Here is a 16301-nt window from a genome sequence, read left to right on the forward strand (position 1 = left end):
AAGATGTGCAGAAGTCCTGGCTCATCAAAAAAGGACAGTCTACTTCAATCTCCCCTTATCATCAGAGTGTGCACGATGCACGTGAGAGCCCTCCACCAAAGTAAAAGTACCATAAACTTATGAGCATAACTTCCCTTCTGAACTTCTGCTTCCCACGACTCATCGAGCCATCACTGCTGCTTCCAGCTCACAACAACGCTCGGTATCTACTTTTGTAAACTGATGCTACGGTCACTTGTAAAATACAGTAATACAGTATCAGCAGCTTTCACAATCAGTAACCATTGGACTGCAGGAACACCGACACATCCGAGTAGACAGTATTTGAAGTATAAAAACGAGTTAGCCGTTTTGCGGGGGGGGGGGGAAGAGACTCCAGGAAGTTACTGTGACTGGTCAAGAATGAACCCCCAGTAAAATGGGCCATTGTGATTTTAACTCTTTGTTTTTTGTAGAGATTAAACAAACAAGATATAACAGGTTAATGAGTGAACTTTAGAGGTGCTGGTCGGCGGCTTTACTGATTTACTGTTGGATCGATTCGAGCTACATACCTCACGCTGTCTCCAGTCTTTATGCTAAGCTAAGCTAACTGGCTGCAGCTTCCTGTTTAACAGACAAGATACCAGAGTTACTGTATGTCAATCTTCTCATCTGACTCTCTGTCACAAAGCCAATGAGTCTTTTCTTCCCAAAATGTTTCCCAAAAAACTGTTAATCAAAATGAAGATCAATCAGTTGATCAGAAACACTAAACGTTAAAGTCCGGTATACATTAAGCTTTGTGTATCATAGTCATTTGTCTGTTTGCTTATGCATGATCGGTAATGTTTTGTATCCCATTTTTTAAATATGAATTGAAATTCATAACCCGTAAATATGATCTCTTTTTTAAGAATTTTCTTTAAAGAATTTAGATTTTAAAAGATAAACTACTATCAAGGCTCACCAGTGAGAAAACGTATCCATCATAGAAAACATAGTCGCTGAAATTCAAAGTACAACGGTTACTGAATGTAGTGTGATCTTAACAATGTGTGTCTGTGTGGACGTCAGTGACAGACCACGTGTGCATGTGTGAGTATCTGCATGTGACGCGACATGACCCAGCCGTAATCGCTGAGCTCACCGCCAGCCAATGTGCCCTCCCCGAGCTGCAGAGAATACGGCTTAATCACACACACACACACACACACACACACACACACACACACACACACACACACACACACACACACACACACACACACACACACACACACACACACACACACACACACACACACACACACACACACACACACACACACACACACACACACACACACACACACACACACACACCTTGTAAGTACAAGCAATACTCCAAAGTCGTTCAGTTTTTGCAAACACTAACAAGTGGATATGTTAATGTAAGTGGGAATGTATGTGTGTGTGTGTATGTATGTGTGTGTGTGTGTGTGTGCGTAGAGCGGGTTGCTTCTTGTGTTTGTGAACAGCATATTGGCAGCACCAGCACATTTCAGCTCTGATTAAGGACAACGAGCACTGAAGGAGAAACTAATGTGTGTGTATTTCACAATGAGAAGCTGTACTCAGACCGGCCTCGTACGCAGAGTGAGAACCGTTAAGTGGGTGAGAGGGAATGTGTGCAACTGTGCTTCAAGTGAGAAAAGAGCAGTCGTCTATGCGTTTGTGTGATAACTCTGACCACGACCCAGAGACACACACACACACACACACACACACAGTCTCTCTGCCAGACAGCCTATGGGAAGAGGAGTTTCACCCCTGCTGTTGCCGGGTTACTAGCTCCGGACCACTGCCAACGCAGCCTTCCTCACAAACACACACACACACATGCAGGTTTCAAGATCTTTCCTCAAATCAATCTTTTGTTTACAAAGAAGGGAGGGAAGGGAGGAAACATAAGAATGAGGGTTTTTGAGAAGGTTCAGACGGAGCAATTCCCTCTGCATCCCCGGGGAAAAGAGCAGCCGGATCGGTCCAGAACTGGTCCCGATCTGCACTTCATATCATCACTCAACCTTTGATGCAACCTCTTGCATACATACACACACACACACACACACACACACAAACACACACACACACACACACACACACACAGAGAGAGAGACTGCAACATGCTCACACACATAGACAAGAAGAGTCACGGTGAAGGATTGATGGAACTCATGTGCAAAGCCAAACACATGCGACATGGCAGGAGGAACGCCATGACACACATGGCAGAGCAACAGGCGGACTAATGACAACGACAACAAATCTGCCACAAAGACTGAAGCACAGACTGAAGCTGCATGTGAACGCAAACACACACACATACAAACGTCGTAATTCTGAATTGACCACACAAATCCAGGTTATTACAATTTATTGCTGTAGTTTAGCTTAATTTCTAACGGCCACTCTATCAGAAATCCCAACTAATATTTAAAAGTGGTATAAAACAAATGTAAAATTTGTGATAATCCGTTCAGCCATCCCTTCAAATGACTTTGTGAAGGAAACAAAACTGCCTTGTAATGTTAGCTCGTCACTCAAACGCGGCAGCAGAGACCGCAACGGAACATGGAAACCACATTTCACCAGACGAAAGTCACATACATGCTGAAATAGCAGGCAGGCCAAAACTCTATTTAATCTTAGAATAGACAACATTGAATGAATTATTGTGAGCAAATTTGATTTTAGTTTGAATACAATCAAACGTGATTTGTTATTTTAAATGGCAGCCCTAATGGCAATAATCCCTCATTGCCCGGACTACTTAACCCCAATTTATGTGTTTTATCGTCACATTTGAGTCCCATATCTAAGCATCTGTGACTCGAATACAAGAGGCACAAACACGGAGCTAAAGGAAACTGCGTGCACGAACAAGTATGGCGAGTATGTTACAGTAGGTCAAAGTTGAACCAGGAAGTCACTCAGAAAATTTGGCTAATCTGGGGGGGGGGGGGGTTGTTGAAAGCCGGTTTGATCCTCTGACTGCTCATGTTTCTGGCTCAGTTTGACTTGTTTTTAGTAACGTTGCCATGTTTTAAAATCCCACGTTTGAAGGAGCAACATAACATCTATAAATGTTTTCATTTTTCTGGAGTGAATATTTACACCCTCCCATAAAAAAAGGTTTCAAGTAAATCAAACGCACAGCTGTGCGAGTACGCTGTTATCACAGCCTACACAAACCACGGCCAACACTATTAAAGCAACAACTTTCCTCCGTCTCTTCCTACGAGCTGCTGTGAAAGCGGAGGATATTTTAGGCTGAGGTGGAGCTGATGAGAAAGCACCAACGGTAACCATAACAAACCAAAAATGGTTTCACAGACAGCTGCCAAAGAGCCACTGAACCTCACGGCACAACCTGAGCCCCAGCTCTGCCAAAAAGGCCTCCAGCTCTTCAGGAATCCCCGCTGACATGGAGAGGACGGAGCGCCTGTGATCGCTGCTCTTCAGGAAAACAAACTCACAAACCCGCAGCCCAGCCGACACCACCGAGCGGCTACAGCAGCCCGGCCGTCGTCAGCTTTCAGTTCGCATAACTTCACGTTTGCTCCTTGACTGCAAACGCCGAGCGACACAATGCCTTGTCCGCTGCGCTTACCTCTGGCCGAGAGCTTTTTTGTGTTGATGATTTTAGCAGCATACTCCTGGCCGGTGGACTTCTTGACGCATCGGCGGACGATAGAGAAGGCACCCCTGGAGCAGGAAACAAAAAAAAAATAAGAAACAAATCAGTGGAATCACTTGAAAACATGAAAGTCTCCATCACGTCTGTGTGTGGCAATCAGAGAGTGCATGAACTTGTCTGAGGGGGCACGCATGAATCACATACACCTGAAGAGAGGGGAAAGGGAAGTCAAATGCATAATTAATAGTCTGATATTCTGTGTGTGAGATGTGAGAAGAGGTCCTGGCTACTAGTGCGTGAGAGAGGGGGGGGGGGGGGGGGGTTCATTGTGAAAGGACCCAGTCATTAGCTTACAGGAAGGAAACGTGAGTACAGGAGAGTGAAGCTACTGAAAGGTAGAATTAACGTTGCATTTTTTTCACAGACGCCTCCTTTAAAGTCCCGCTGTCGGCTGTATCAGAAGGTGGAGAGGCTCCATTAGCCACACGCACGCAGATTAGATGTTACAAAGTGGCTTTGTAGCCAGGATACACACTGCAACATATGTGTCCTTTCATGTTTTAATCCTCAATTGCAGTACATGTGTGTGGTGCGCATAGACAAAATGTGCAACGGCCACAGTATTTTTCCTTTTTTGTGTGTGCGTACACACACACACACACACACACACACACACACACACACACACACACACACACACACACACACACACACACACACAGTAGCCCTGCAGTCTGCTTAGAAATGCACAAAAAAACACAGAGCTGAACGATTGAAGAGCAGCGCGAGGAGGATGGGGTGCGTGCAAAACGAGTTTTCGACGCGTGCTACCTGCAGCTAAATTGACAAACAAGTTGGTCCTCTACGCGGATGCTTCACACCTTTTTCGGGTTACAAAAAGGGAGCCACAATGGTGCGATACGCCTTGTTTACACGCACCCAGGGTTAAACACGAGCCTCTGTAGTGCCAACAGGAAACCTGCTCACAGCGTGCTGTTGCTGAGGCGCTTATCCTACCCTTCCATGTTTTTGACAGCCCCTCTCCTGCCTTGTCAACACTGAAGTAAACGCGCACAATGGCAGCAGCAGAGGAGACAAACGTGCAAACACATACACACACTGAATGCAACAAGAGCGGCGGTCGCTTACTTTCCGAGTTCCTCGAACAGCTGATATTCGTCTGTGAATCTGGTCGAGGTTACAACTGTAGACATGTTGACAGAAGTGTTTCGGGGGAGAGGGGGGAATTGCCTCGCGCTTCAGTAGCCGCCTCGCGCAGGTTTGGAGAGGAGAACTCGTGAAGGCAGAGAGGGGGAAGAGAGGCTCGAGCTCTGAGAGAAGAGCAGGGAGTGGGAGGGGAGGGAGGAGAGAGAGCAGCCTAGCCGTAGTAACAAAGATCCTCTATTAGGATCATGAGCCACTCTGTTTGAAAAGAGAACATAAATGGAAATTGTATTGGTCGTTAGCCATCTAATTCTATGCCTGACCTGATGTAACATTTTCTATTTCATCCTTTTTTTCTTTTTTATAATGTAAGTATATTAAAGTCAGGTGAAATAATGTGGTGTGCATATTTGCTTTATAAATAAAACAAATAAATAAAAGTCTTTTGTTTCTTTAGTCACACACCGAACAAAAGTGTCCTTTGGAGTCTACAACAAAGAAAGACATCCAAGGCACTCCAAGGGTGTTTGTTCATACACCAAAGTATTGGACAAATAAAAATGTTGACCTGATGGGGACACTAGAGGGAGTGAAGGGATCCCCGAAGTTATTACATTTCATCCTAAAGGGAACATAAATGTCTGTACTACATTTCATGACAATTGGTGGGGATATTTCAGTTTGGACCCAAGTGGTGGAGCGATCGACATCTGCATCCCTAGAGCCGTGCCACTAGCTGAAATAGTCTCTCAGCATGTAAGCCATGCTGATATGAAGACGAATTAGTTGGGCAACTTATTTTCTAAAATAACCTAAAGATCAAATTATTGATAAAGATGCTAAATTAAAAATTCAGAAACCAGAAATAACGGCAGAGTGAGACCCCCTTCTGCTTTCTCCTCTCTGGCAGCAGCAGTAGAGGTGGGATGTAAGCCACGCGAGATCTTTGCTGGTGTACCAGGAGCTACAGATCCAGGTTCAGTTTCACCATATCTCCCTTCCAGCTTCGACCTATTTGCGCAGAGGTAAAGCTGACACCAGAACAGCTGAATAGAGCGGCATCCTTCGAAGACTAAGCCATGTAGAGAGATGGGATGCCGCAATATTTTAATATTGGCACAGAGCAATGAGCTGCATGGCCACAGTATTATGGTAAAATGGTTTCATTTGCTGATCTGGGCTTCCGATAAATGGATGATCAGTCACCATTAAGATGTGACATCACGAGACAATAATGATTCAGTATTTACATTTTACATTTTACATATTCTGTTTGTTTTTCTCCCTTTTATGAACCATTTTAGAATTCATATTCAGCAACAAAAATCGTATCCAAATCTTCTTAGTAGGTTCATTCAGCCTTTTTAAAACTCTTGCTACATAAACAATTTTATGTTTCTTTTCAACTTTTCTTTTCTTTTTATAGTTTTGCAGTTTTCAAACACAGATGCCTGTCCAATATAGATGTGTCCCAATGTGCTTCATTGGGGTCAAGTTTGCTGTTGGTAATGGTGTTTTGTTTTGAAAACAGTAAAGATTGGGGATTTATTCATTGAAATGTTATCTGAGGACTTGTAAAGACTCAACATTAGATATTTGTTTCAAAGATTCTTCATGAATGCCTCTCTCATCATCATCATCCAAAAAAATGTTTTGTACCTTTTCACAATCATAGACGTCGCCCGAATTTATTTAGGACCAGTGCATCATCCCCACTGTAATTTATAAAAACACAATTTCACCAAGAATAAAAAACATATACCTAAAATATATACAAAACAGAGACATAAATCAGTTTGAGAGCAGATATCTGATTACTTGCAGTTTACCATCTAGAGCAGCCTGCAGACATCTGTTAAGGTAGTCGAGGCTTCGATCCGACTCATACGCAGTTTTAGGGATTTAAACTGTAAACTGGAGCATCATTGTATAAGAGACAGGGAATTATAGGCGTTACGTAACGGCCTGCTGCACTGTAAAGGTTTATCTGAGCTTTCATGAATATCTCATGCAGGGTATTAATATATCCTCTTGGCACCATGTTTAAGTATGTATGTGTGTTTGTGGGTGATTACAGCTGCACAGTGTAATGTGACGAGCTTACTGTATGTCAACACTTCCTTTTTTGATGCGTTGATTGATCTGCATAGTACAGTATTTTAAATAATCATGTGTTTCTTTAGTCTTATATGATGAAAAAGTACTTTCTGGAGCATTTCAGTCATATCACATGATCTTCATGCAGATGGCTTCCGAGCACTTTAAAGCTGCTCCAATGAATTTACATTAACAATGGGTCAAAGGACTATACCTTTAATATAAAACGTGTCACTTCTCATCTGTTCCCATCCAGCTCTACAGAGTGTTTCAGCTCACTCTTTGGTTTCACAGCCCACTGTTGTGGTTCACTGTCACTGCTCTCATCAACATCGCTTCCGGCTTAAAAAAAAGCTTGAAAAACCCACTGTGCACCACCTGCCTAACACCAAACTGCAGACGATAAGTGAGCAAGTATAGCTGGTGAACAGAGTGGAGCAGTTAGCAACTAAAGAGCTGGATATTTCCCTCAGGAGTTGTTAGTGACCAAATAAAAGAGAGTAAATAGAGAAAGTTAGGTACGTGTATCAGAGGAGAAATATGACAAAATCTGGTCATCATTTGACATATGTTGAAAAACTCTATCTCAGCATAAATCTGATTTTTCACAACTGTTGATGGATGCACTATAGCTTTTAAAGGGAAGCAATGCACTATGACAGAGATTATGTGTATGACTATAAGAGCTATAAATGTCACTAATTCTATTAAATTGGTTGTGGAATCCTATTAATATCATAAGTGTTATTATTTATTTACATTTATTTTGTTGTTTTCAGTATGTATTTATGTATTTTGTTGATAGATATTTATTTTATTTTTGGATACATGTATATTTTTGTAATTAGAGTTTTGTATTCTAATTGTCAGCCCTGGTGATGGGGGAAGGGGTTAAACTCATGTCATGTCTACTCAAGCATTCGGATTTCTGTATTTTTGTGACGGCAAACCTATATAAATAAAGTTGAACCAAAAAAAAAGAGATATGACTGTTGGTCTTGAATTCAAACTCTAAATGAATGACAATGTTGCTCCCTGTCTGTGGTATGTTTAAATAAGCAACTCTTTCCACAGTTTTCCACTCCAACACAGTAAGGTGATAATATGTCAGTGGTCTTTATACAGCTTGTTTGCCTTAACTCGCCGAAAAAATCCGTTAAGGACTTCTCATCTATGTTACTTTCAGATATAGATCAAAAGCTCCAGAACAGCTAAATGCTGTCTTTGACTCATGTTCAATTCAACCATCTTTTTACGGGAAAATTAAATAAAATCATTACACAGACTGTCTGTGTGGTTCTATTTTGTTCTTGTTTCCTGTTGCCAGCATTACTGACAGATGATGACATGGACAATAGTACGAAAAGGTCAGCACAATGCATTTAACACGTTCAATATGTGTAAATGCATACATGTGCGTCTCCTTTTTCTCTCTTGGCCTTGCCTCTGAACTGTGAGTGTATATCTGGCACAGTGTTTAGAGAGCACTGTGATTAATGGGTGTTTGCAGTAAGCACAGGAGCCGTGCGACCAGTTTCTGCCGTCACTACAGGGAGCCGCTCTGAAGCTTAATTAGCGAGGGTGCAGAGGTACCCTGGTATTAATTGCTGAATTGCCGTGTTTATTGGTGATGAGCCTGTCAGACGAGTCTTGGACAAGCTGTGCAGCGGCACTATACTTGCAAAACCTTGTCAAGAGATGCGTATCCCCATGAGCTTTGAGGAAATTTCACCAAAACAGTGGTTTCCCTTTAAACCTGAGTATTGTATTTGAGTCAGCTATTTTTAAGAAGCCTGAAAATGGAATGCTACTGCTGAATATTACATCAGAAAAGGGGAAAGATTGGAAAAAGTGGATATAATTTTGTGTGACTGAAGATGTTTTTTATTTTGCCTTATTATAAATCTCGCCATCCTCTCATACCTATCTCGTAACCCATTGCTACCACTGGTGCGCTATAGACCTAGGGAGGAAGAAGCAGGTTAAGTAATACATGAGATGTAAAGTGAGGACGTCAGCAACACATCATACATCAAATAAAACGTCCTTCCTCTCACACACACACACACACACACACACACACACACACACACACACACACACACACACACACACACACACACACACACACACACACACACACACACACACACACAGGCTCAACAGGCTTCATGTTGGTGTAGGTAATTGCCTCTCATAAGTAATGATTCACTGTACTGTCCTGTCTGGATAGCTCTCGCCTCATCACATGACACTGCATTATTTAACATTAGCATCAACCTGCCAGGAGTGGGTGAGCGAGTCTACAGCTAAAGACAGATGACACATCAGCATTGCAGGTTATGTTAAATAATATACAGTACATAAATAAATATTGCATTGATTTTACATACAAAACATATAATAAATGTGTTAAATGAAGCTTAATATGATGACACATTAGAGGCCTTGCACAAGTTGTTTCATTAACATGTCTGTACTCATGTTGGAGTCGTGCAAAGGTATACGCTGATGATCATGTACTAATAAAAATGATACGGTTGTTAATTGTCTTCACAACAAAACCGACACGCTGCACACGATAACCTATCTGTTGTGCATGAGATAGAAAATATCATCATCTCTTATGCTACAAGCTAAAGGTCCATGCAGTGATGATGCTGTGACAGCAGTGTTGTGGAGCCACAGAGGCCGAAGGGGAATGACTCAATCTGCAGGAATGTTTTCAACTTGGCTCACGGCTGCATGTTCTACGTATCTTAAGAGAGCCTCTCCTCCCTCACGCTGACCAGTAACATCACATGACTTTAATGGTTTTGAGATGTGTGTGCGTGTGTGTGTGTGTGCGTGTGTGTGTATCTCAAGGAGGGACCTCTGTCATTCTCTATCACCTAACACCCAGAGGTCAAACCTTCCTATCAGCTGCTGAGCTGCACTGAGACAGCTCGTTGGACGTCAGTGAGTAAATCTCTTTTCAGATTTCAACAGTTGCCTTGGGAACAAACTGTCATGGCACAGTGCATTAAAGTGGATCTATTACCTTTCTTTGCCATTTACTAAACCGTCACATTGTCCCAAATAAGCATCTAATAGCACATCAGGGCTGTTTCAGTGGCTAATGTGTTGCAATTTACAGTGCAAGAGACTCTGGCGAATGTGTCCCGATTGAGTCGTTGACACTTCTCTGTCTCACTGAATGAGTGTCAAGAAAGGGCTGCATCTTATCTAGAACACAATGTCCAACTCAAGGAAATTAAGTTATATTTAAAACAGCTCCATGAGCCTTTTGTGTTTAACTTCACGACTTCACCAAAGAATCTTAAGATCTGAAGTTGGCCTTCAGCTGATTATCCAACTGTGGATATGACAGCACCCGCCCACGCACTGGATAGCACTATGTGTTCATCTGTGTGTGTGTGTTTGTGCGTGTGCGTATTTGTGTGACACCTCCTTCGTGATTTATATAATCTGACGGTGCCTTATTTCTGCGGGCCATCACAGTACAGTATACTGGGAATCAGATGTGTGGGCATCTAACGATTGTCTTCACATGTACGGGACTCTGAGCAACATTCCCACTGTTAACCCAAAGCAGTCTCATCAAATCTCATCACTGAGGTCCAGTTGTGATGGTGTGAGGTTTTCTCTGTGTGTGTTTGTTGCATGCACATATACGGGAAAGGGACAAAGTGCCTTCAGCTTCAATGCTCCTTGAAATGATGCTATATAAGTCATGATCTCTGTGCAGATGGATTCTTTGAGAATAGAAAGCGCCCCACATGTTTGATTTCCAGTCGCTTTCTTTACTAACAAGGGCCAATCCCATTTTTTATTTTTACCTACCTCTTGTTTTGAGTGTCCCTTCATTTTCGACTTTACCCTCGGAACAGTTACAAGGGGTAATGGTTGAAATCTTGCCCTATGCAATGGGACAACCCCTCGAGACACTAATACTTCATTAGTAGTCACTTCATGACAGAATAGCGGTGCCCTGTTAGCTGGTAACCCTATGTCCGTCAACTGTCTGTAAATTGAAATTTTCACCACTATCCCCTTTCAAACCGTTTTGTCTGTGAAACCTGGCCTTCTCAAAAAACAAAAACAAATGACATGTGACTGGTAATGTCAATACTCATTAGCTCACCCAATTTGAGATTAAAATTAGTCCCTGATAGCCACAGACTGTAGGGAAGCCCAAAAATACTGCGAGACGATTTTTCTTTTCTTTTACGATTTATATTGATCCTTTGATGGGATTTGGGATTTGTCAATACTCATAAAAGCCTTATCCTTTAAACTTGAAGATTTCCCAACTTTCACTTTATCCTAGTAGTCGCTGTGTGTTATGCAGTTTCACTTAACAAGATATTTTAATCAGATCTACAAGCTTTTCAGACATGACAGCCCCCTGCAGCCCCCGGGGAACTCTTCTCTTCCCTCCTCCACTCTTTTTATTTAACTGTACGCCACAGAGCTCTGAGCAGAAACATGGCTAATGCTTCTAACTCGATCTTGCAAATGAGCACAAACAAGTGAGTAGGATGAGGAGCAAAATGAGACAGAAAGACAAGGGGGGGGTGACTTGCAGAGGGAATGAGCAAGGCGCTGAGGGATAAATGGGGCGGGTGGGGGGGCGGGGGGTTGACAGGGAGGGAGGAGGAGGCAAGTGGGGAAGAAACAGTGAAGAAGGACAGTTGAATATTCATTATCAGGCCGCTGGGGAGAAACCAGCACAGAAACACTTGTACATCCACACACACACACACACTTAGATTAGGAATGAGCTTCTGCACTCAGTACCTATCAATACTGACGTTGTTGACTGTGTGCTGTATGTGACCAAGCAACACCACCTATGATTCATTCCTATTAAGCTACATCAGCAGTGCAGCAGCAATTTCACCAGCAGGCAGACACATCACACCTAATCAGATAGCATTAGCTTAAACTATGGCTTCCTGCAGCCCAGCATCCCGAGGAAATATATCCACATTGGATGAGTTTGCAACTTACGATTTTAGGTCCATTGTCAATGTGCCAACGCAAAAAATAGTGTGCCCTTTGTGTTGTTATGGTGGGGGTGGTGAATGGGCGTGTGGCACATCTGACTTCTCTGAGTTGGCATCTTGTCACAGACCTGCAATTAATTAGTTTTTTTTTTTAAACCATTACCATAATAGATCCCTAACCTCAAAAAGAATACTTCACTGATTGAGCATTGCACTCCTAACACATCTTTCACTAACCTTAACCATAATGCAGATGCTATGCGTAGATATTCCAGACTGTGAGAATTTAAAAAAACGTAATCCAGCGTTTTGCAGCATTGTTCATTACGGACGTTCTTGTCTGGAGATAGGGTCGGGCTGACGACATCCCTCAATACATGCATGCAGATGCAGAAGCACATTTTGTAATGAAAAGTACATCTTTTACAGGTGTACCATAACAAGCACGGAAACCTGTGAAAAACACACTTTAGGAAAGTTCTGATTAAGCACAAGTTAATGTTATTTTATCATGAATGTATTGTTTGAAATGTTCTCTATATATGTTGAATTGTATGTTTCCCTTAAGACAAATTTCCCATTTCTGCATGTTCTGGTGACCTGCTGAGCACTGACTAAAATAAACGACCAGCAATCAATTTGAATTATGTATAAATGTATTAATTTGAAACTCTCTCTATTTTACCTATAACCATTAGATACCAGGAAGCATCTTAGAAAATCTTAGAAAAAAATAATTGGCAAGTTACGGACCTGTAAAATTCTTTCTGCAGAGTGTGAAGTCATGAAATGTCAACGCATTTGTGATTTTTGCATTCATGATTTTATTTAGATCCCCATCAGTTTTCCAGCATTTTACAACACAGTAGATCAGTAACATTTTAAAATCCAGAAAAAAAATGGTATCAGCGACTGAGCTTTTGTCGGTTAGTCATTACGGATGGACTGGACATTACGTGATGGTCTGAGGTATTTCAAAGACAGAGCAGTGAGCTACAGTATGACTTCTAAACAAAAGAACAAGGCGAAATTTGACGAAAACAACCCCTGTGGGAGTCTCTGTGTCATCCTTTAAAGGATCCTCTCAGATGATTAGGAGATGAGACATCGAGAGGTCACCCTCCGTTCCTCTTCCCATCTCTTCAGGCCTCACTTCCACATGCACGCACTCCATCTGTATTAATCAAACTATTCTTGAATACAGGCCTACATGCACAATGACACACACATTGCTCCCTATACGCTGTCCAACGACGGCCCAAAGTCACCCTGCTGCAGTTTGGCTGCAGGACAGTGAGTGAGTCAGCTTGCTCAGCTGGCCACACAGCCATGTCTGCTTTTCTATCAGGCTGCCTGTTTATCTGCCGACATTCAATGTTTGATTGTGGCTCTGTCGTGTCTATCTGACCTGCCTGCTTGTCTGCTGGTCTGTATTCTTATTTGTCTCCATCTCTCTTCCCATTTAACTTCCTCCTGGTTAAGTTGTCAGTATGCTTCAAATGAAGTCCTTCTCAGATGATCGAACATGATTGTGTATGAAACCCCCCCCGCCCTCCCAAATTTATGATATTGGAATTGGCTTTCCAAAATCGACAATACAACAAGCATACTAACTTCGTGCAGTGAATGACCAGGTATTAAAACCTTTGTTCAGACGACACTTTGTACAACCTAGCTCATTCGAAGCATACTTCCATACCTTTAGTGTTATTACTGTTGCTAGATGAGGCATTTAGAAGAACAGGGTGTTCCTCTGCAGGCGTGACCCCACCTTCTTGAAGAGGGCTTTTAATTTACATACTCTGCATTGCTTAATCTTCACCATCCTTTCTTTCCTACCGTCCTTCTCTCCATTATCCCCCTCCTGTCCCTCCAGGCCCAGCCAGGGGCTCCACACCCCTCCATGGAACTCAGGGTCAGCCATAGGATCATCTGGTGGATTCCTTGGCATCACAGCTGTCTGGTTGTACTCTGCCAGTCTTGTCAGAAGATGTTTCACTACCTCTGGATGAGCTTCTGCCAGGTCTGACCTCTCATAAGGGTCAGAAGTAACATTAAACAGCCAAACTGACTTCCCCAGCTCATTGCGCCGCTTCTCGAGTTTCTGCCACCGTTCTGGACCAACAGGAAGAGCCTGTGGTGGTATCCAGTCCCCGTCACCCACATTTCCTGTCAATAGCTTCCAGTCCCCAGCCCTTATCGCTGCCCTTACGGCTGTGTCCCAGATCCCAAATCCATTGAGTACCAACGCCTTGTCATACGGCTCCCCAGGCTTCCTGGAGACTGGGTCAATGTTGAAAAGGATTTCAGTGCGAGTACAGGGAAGGCCCTCGCTGATGGTTCCCCACATATCGTGACCGTCTAGGCCATGGTGGGACTGCAAGGCCCCGGCCAGTCCCAGTAATGTGGGATACCAGTCAGAAACGTGGATCAGTGCTCTGCTGACTTTACCCTTCTTCTTCAGGAGGGGACTATGGACAAAGCCCACAGCACGGATGCCTCCTTCCCAGTAGGTCCCTTTGCCACCTCTCAGCGGCCAGTTGCTCCCCCCAGAGAGTGGCTGCCCACCGTTATCAGTTGAGTAGATCAGTACTGAGTTCTGATAGAGCCCACTAGTCTTCAGTTCCTGGACCACTTGTCCAACCCCGTCATCCAGACAGCTCAGCATGGCAGCGTAGTGGCGCCTGAGACGATTGCCCTGGGAATCATAGTGGTGCAGAAAATGGTCCGGTACCTGCAAGGGTGCATGGGGAGCCTGAAGAGACAGATAGAGGAAGAGTGGTTTGTTGGGGTCATGGCTCCTCAGGATCTGCTTCACTCTGGTTGGACAAAAAGGAACATTGGAAGTTTTTAAAAGTTTTTTTTGTGTTTGTATGTTTGAATCTGTTTAATTTAATCAAAGCCTTGAAGATCACCTCTCTATGTAGAGCAGAGTGGAGTAGTTGCCGGCCATCTCCCAGGCAGGCCTGTCTCCGTCATGCAGGTCAAATCCACAAGCTTCGGCTCCGTCACAGCTCCGATAGGAGAAGTGGTCTCCACTGCCAGTCAGTGTGCCCAGGAAACTCTGAAAGCCACGTCCTGTGGGTAGGCAGCTCGGCCTGCAGAAGCCCAGGTGCCATTTCCCCACCATGTATGTGGCATATCCAGCTTCTACAAGACGCTCTGGCAGAGTAGGGATGTCCGGAGGCAGGCAGAGGGGTTGGCGTGATCGGATGATCGAATGCTGGAGTCCAGTGTGAATTTGGTAGCTGGCAAGATGGTGTCATGATATATATGATAACACAACAATGGTACATTTCACAGATTGTTTAAGAAATGTTGCACCCTTGGATAATCTCACACTGTTACACATCATCAAGCCGAGATGGTCAGTGATTTTACAGAATTAATTTATGATGAGGAGTTGTTAATTTACTTTTTTATTGTTCGTACTTTCTAACTGCAACATTTCTGCCAGAAAATACTTTAATCTGCACTCAGAACATGTCAGTGTTAGCTCACTCTTCCTACTGAGATAATACAAATGCAGGATCAAACAACAGAACAGACTTAGATCTACAAGGGGCTTTGCCAGTATGTTTTTTTTTACAGTGCGTCTATTGAGGATTGCAAAGATTAGATGAATTGTAGCTTATCAGATTGATATGGCTATGATGTAAGACAGATGTCTGTGACATCCAACAGTTTACACACTGAAAAGTCAATGAAACAGATCATTTCTGCTTTTGTAGCTAATATCATGATCAAACAAATTGCTCCTTTAAGTCTCAAAACAGGATTTTATTCCAGTAAAACGTTAATTATGTTTTTTTATCAGATTTTGGGTGTCTTTTGTTCTAGTGGTTGGATAATATACACAATGTAATAGTTGGTCTTGGCACTACTGGTGGTACTTTTATTTTACGGCCTTTCTTGTACTGAAAGCTGCCCCATCACTGAATTTCCCTTCAGGGATGTCAGCAAAAGCCTTTAAAGTCCATGCATAATTCTATCATATGAGAACAGATGCAGTAACTGAATTCTTTCCCATCGTAACAATGATGTATTGATAAGGAAATTACTTACCGTCCTGTCATGAGTTGACTTCGAGAGGGTGAGCAGATAGGCTGAACGTAATAATTTTCAAGTTTCACCCCCTCTGCTGCCAGCTGGTCCAACATAGGAGTGTGGATATCTGAGCCATGGTAGCCAATGTCTCCGTAACCCTGGTCGTCCACCATGATAAAGATAAGGTGTGGGGGCATGGGCCTTTCCACCTCCTCAATGACAATGCTGCCATCCAAAGACTTATGTTCACCCAGGCAGCGGAGGCCACTGAGCAAGGTCACCCCAATCACCAGGAAAAACACAGAGCAGATTCCTTCCCTCAT

At 43.1% G+C, this 16301-nt stretch overlaps 2 protein-coding genes across 21 annotated transcripts in view; both read right to left on the bottom strand.

The window, feature by feature from the left end:
* Nucleotides 1-4991, bottom strand: part of LOC142931676 (calcium/calmodulin-dependent protein kinase type II subunit gamma) — a 55669-nt gene extending 50678 nt beyond the window's left edge. For all 20 annotated transcript variants that reach the window (XM_076075723.1, XM_076075714.1, XM_076075711.1 and 17 more), the window contains exons 1-2: nucleotides 4811-4991; nucleotides 3635-3729 (exon numbers count right to left, since the gene is read on the bottom strand). In XM_076075723.1, coding sequence (XP_075931838.1) covers nucleotides 3635-3729; nucleotides 4811-4875 — 160 coding nt within the window. In that variant the 5' untranslated portion in view covers nucleotides 4876-4991. The remainder of the gene's footprint in view (nucleotides 1-3634; nucleotides 3730-4810) is intronic.
* An 8672-nt stretch (nucleotides 4992-13663) lies between these two features.
* LOC142931815 (arylsulfatase I) lies at nucleotides 13664-16301 on the bottom strand. Its single transcript, XM_076075931.1, has 3 exons — nucleotides 15997-16301; nucleotides 14847-15179; nucleotides 13664-14750 (listed from the first exon to the last, which is right to left on the bottom strand). Exons 1-3 carry the CDS (start codon nucleotides 16299-16301, stop codon nucleotides 13664-13666), a joined length of 1725 nt encoding a protein of 574 aa, XP_075932046.1.

This window comes from Anarhichas minor, unplaced genomic scaffold (genome assembly GCF_050575085.1).
Source record: "Anarhichas minor isolate MPS153535 unplaced genomic scaffold, ASM5057508v1 ptg000054l, whole genome shotgun sequence".
NCBI lineage: Eukaryota > Metazoa > Chordata > Actinopteri > Perciformes > Anarhichadidae > Anarhichas > Anarhichas minor.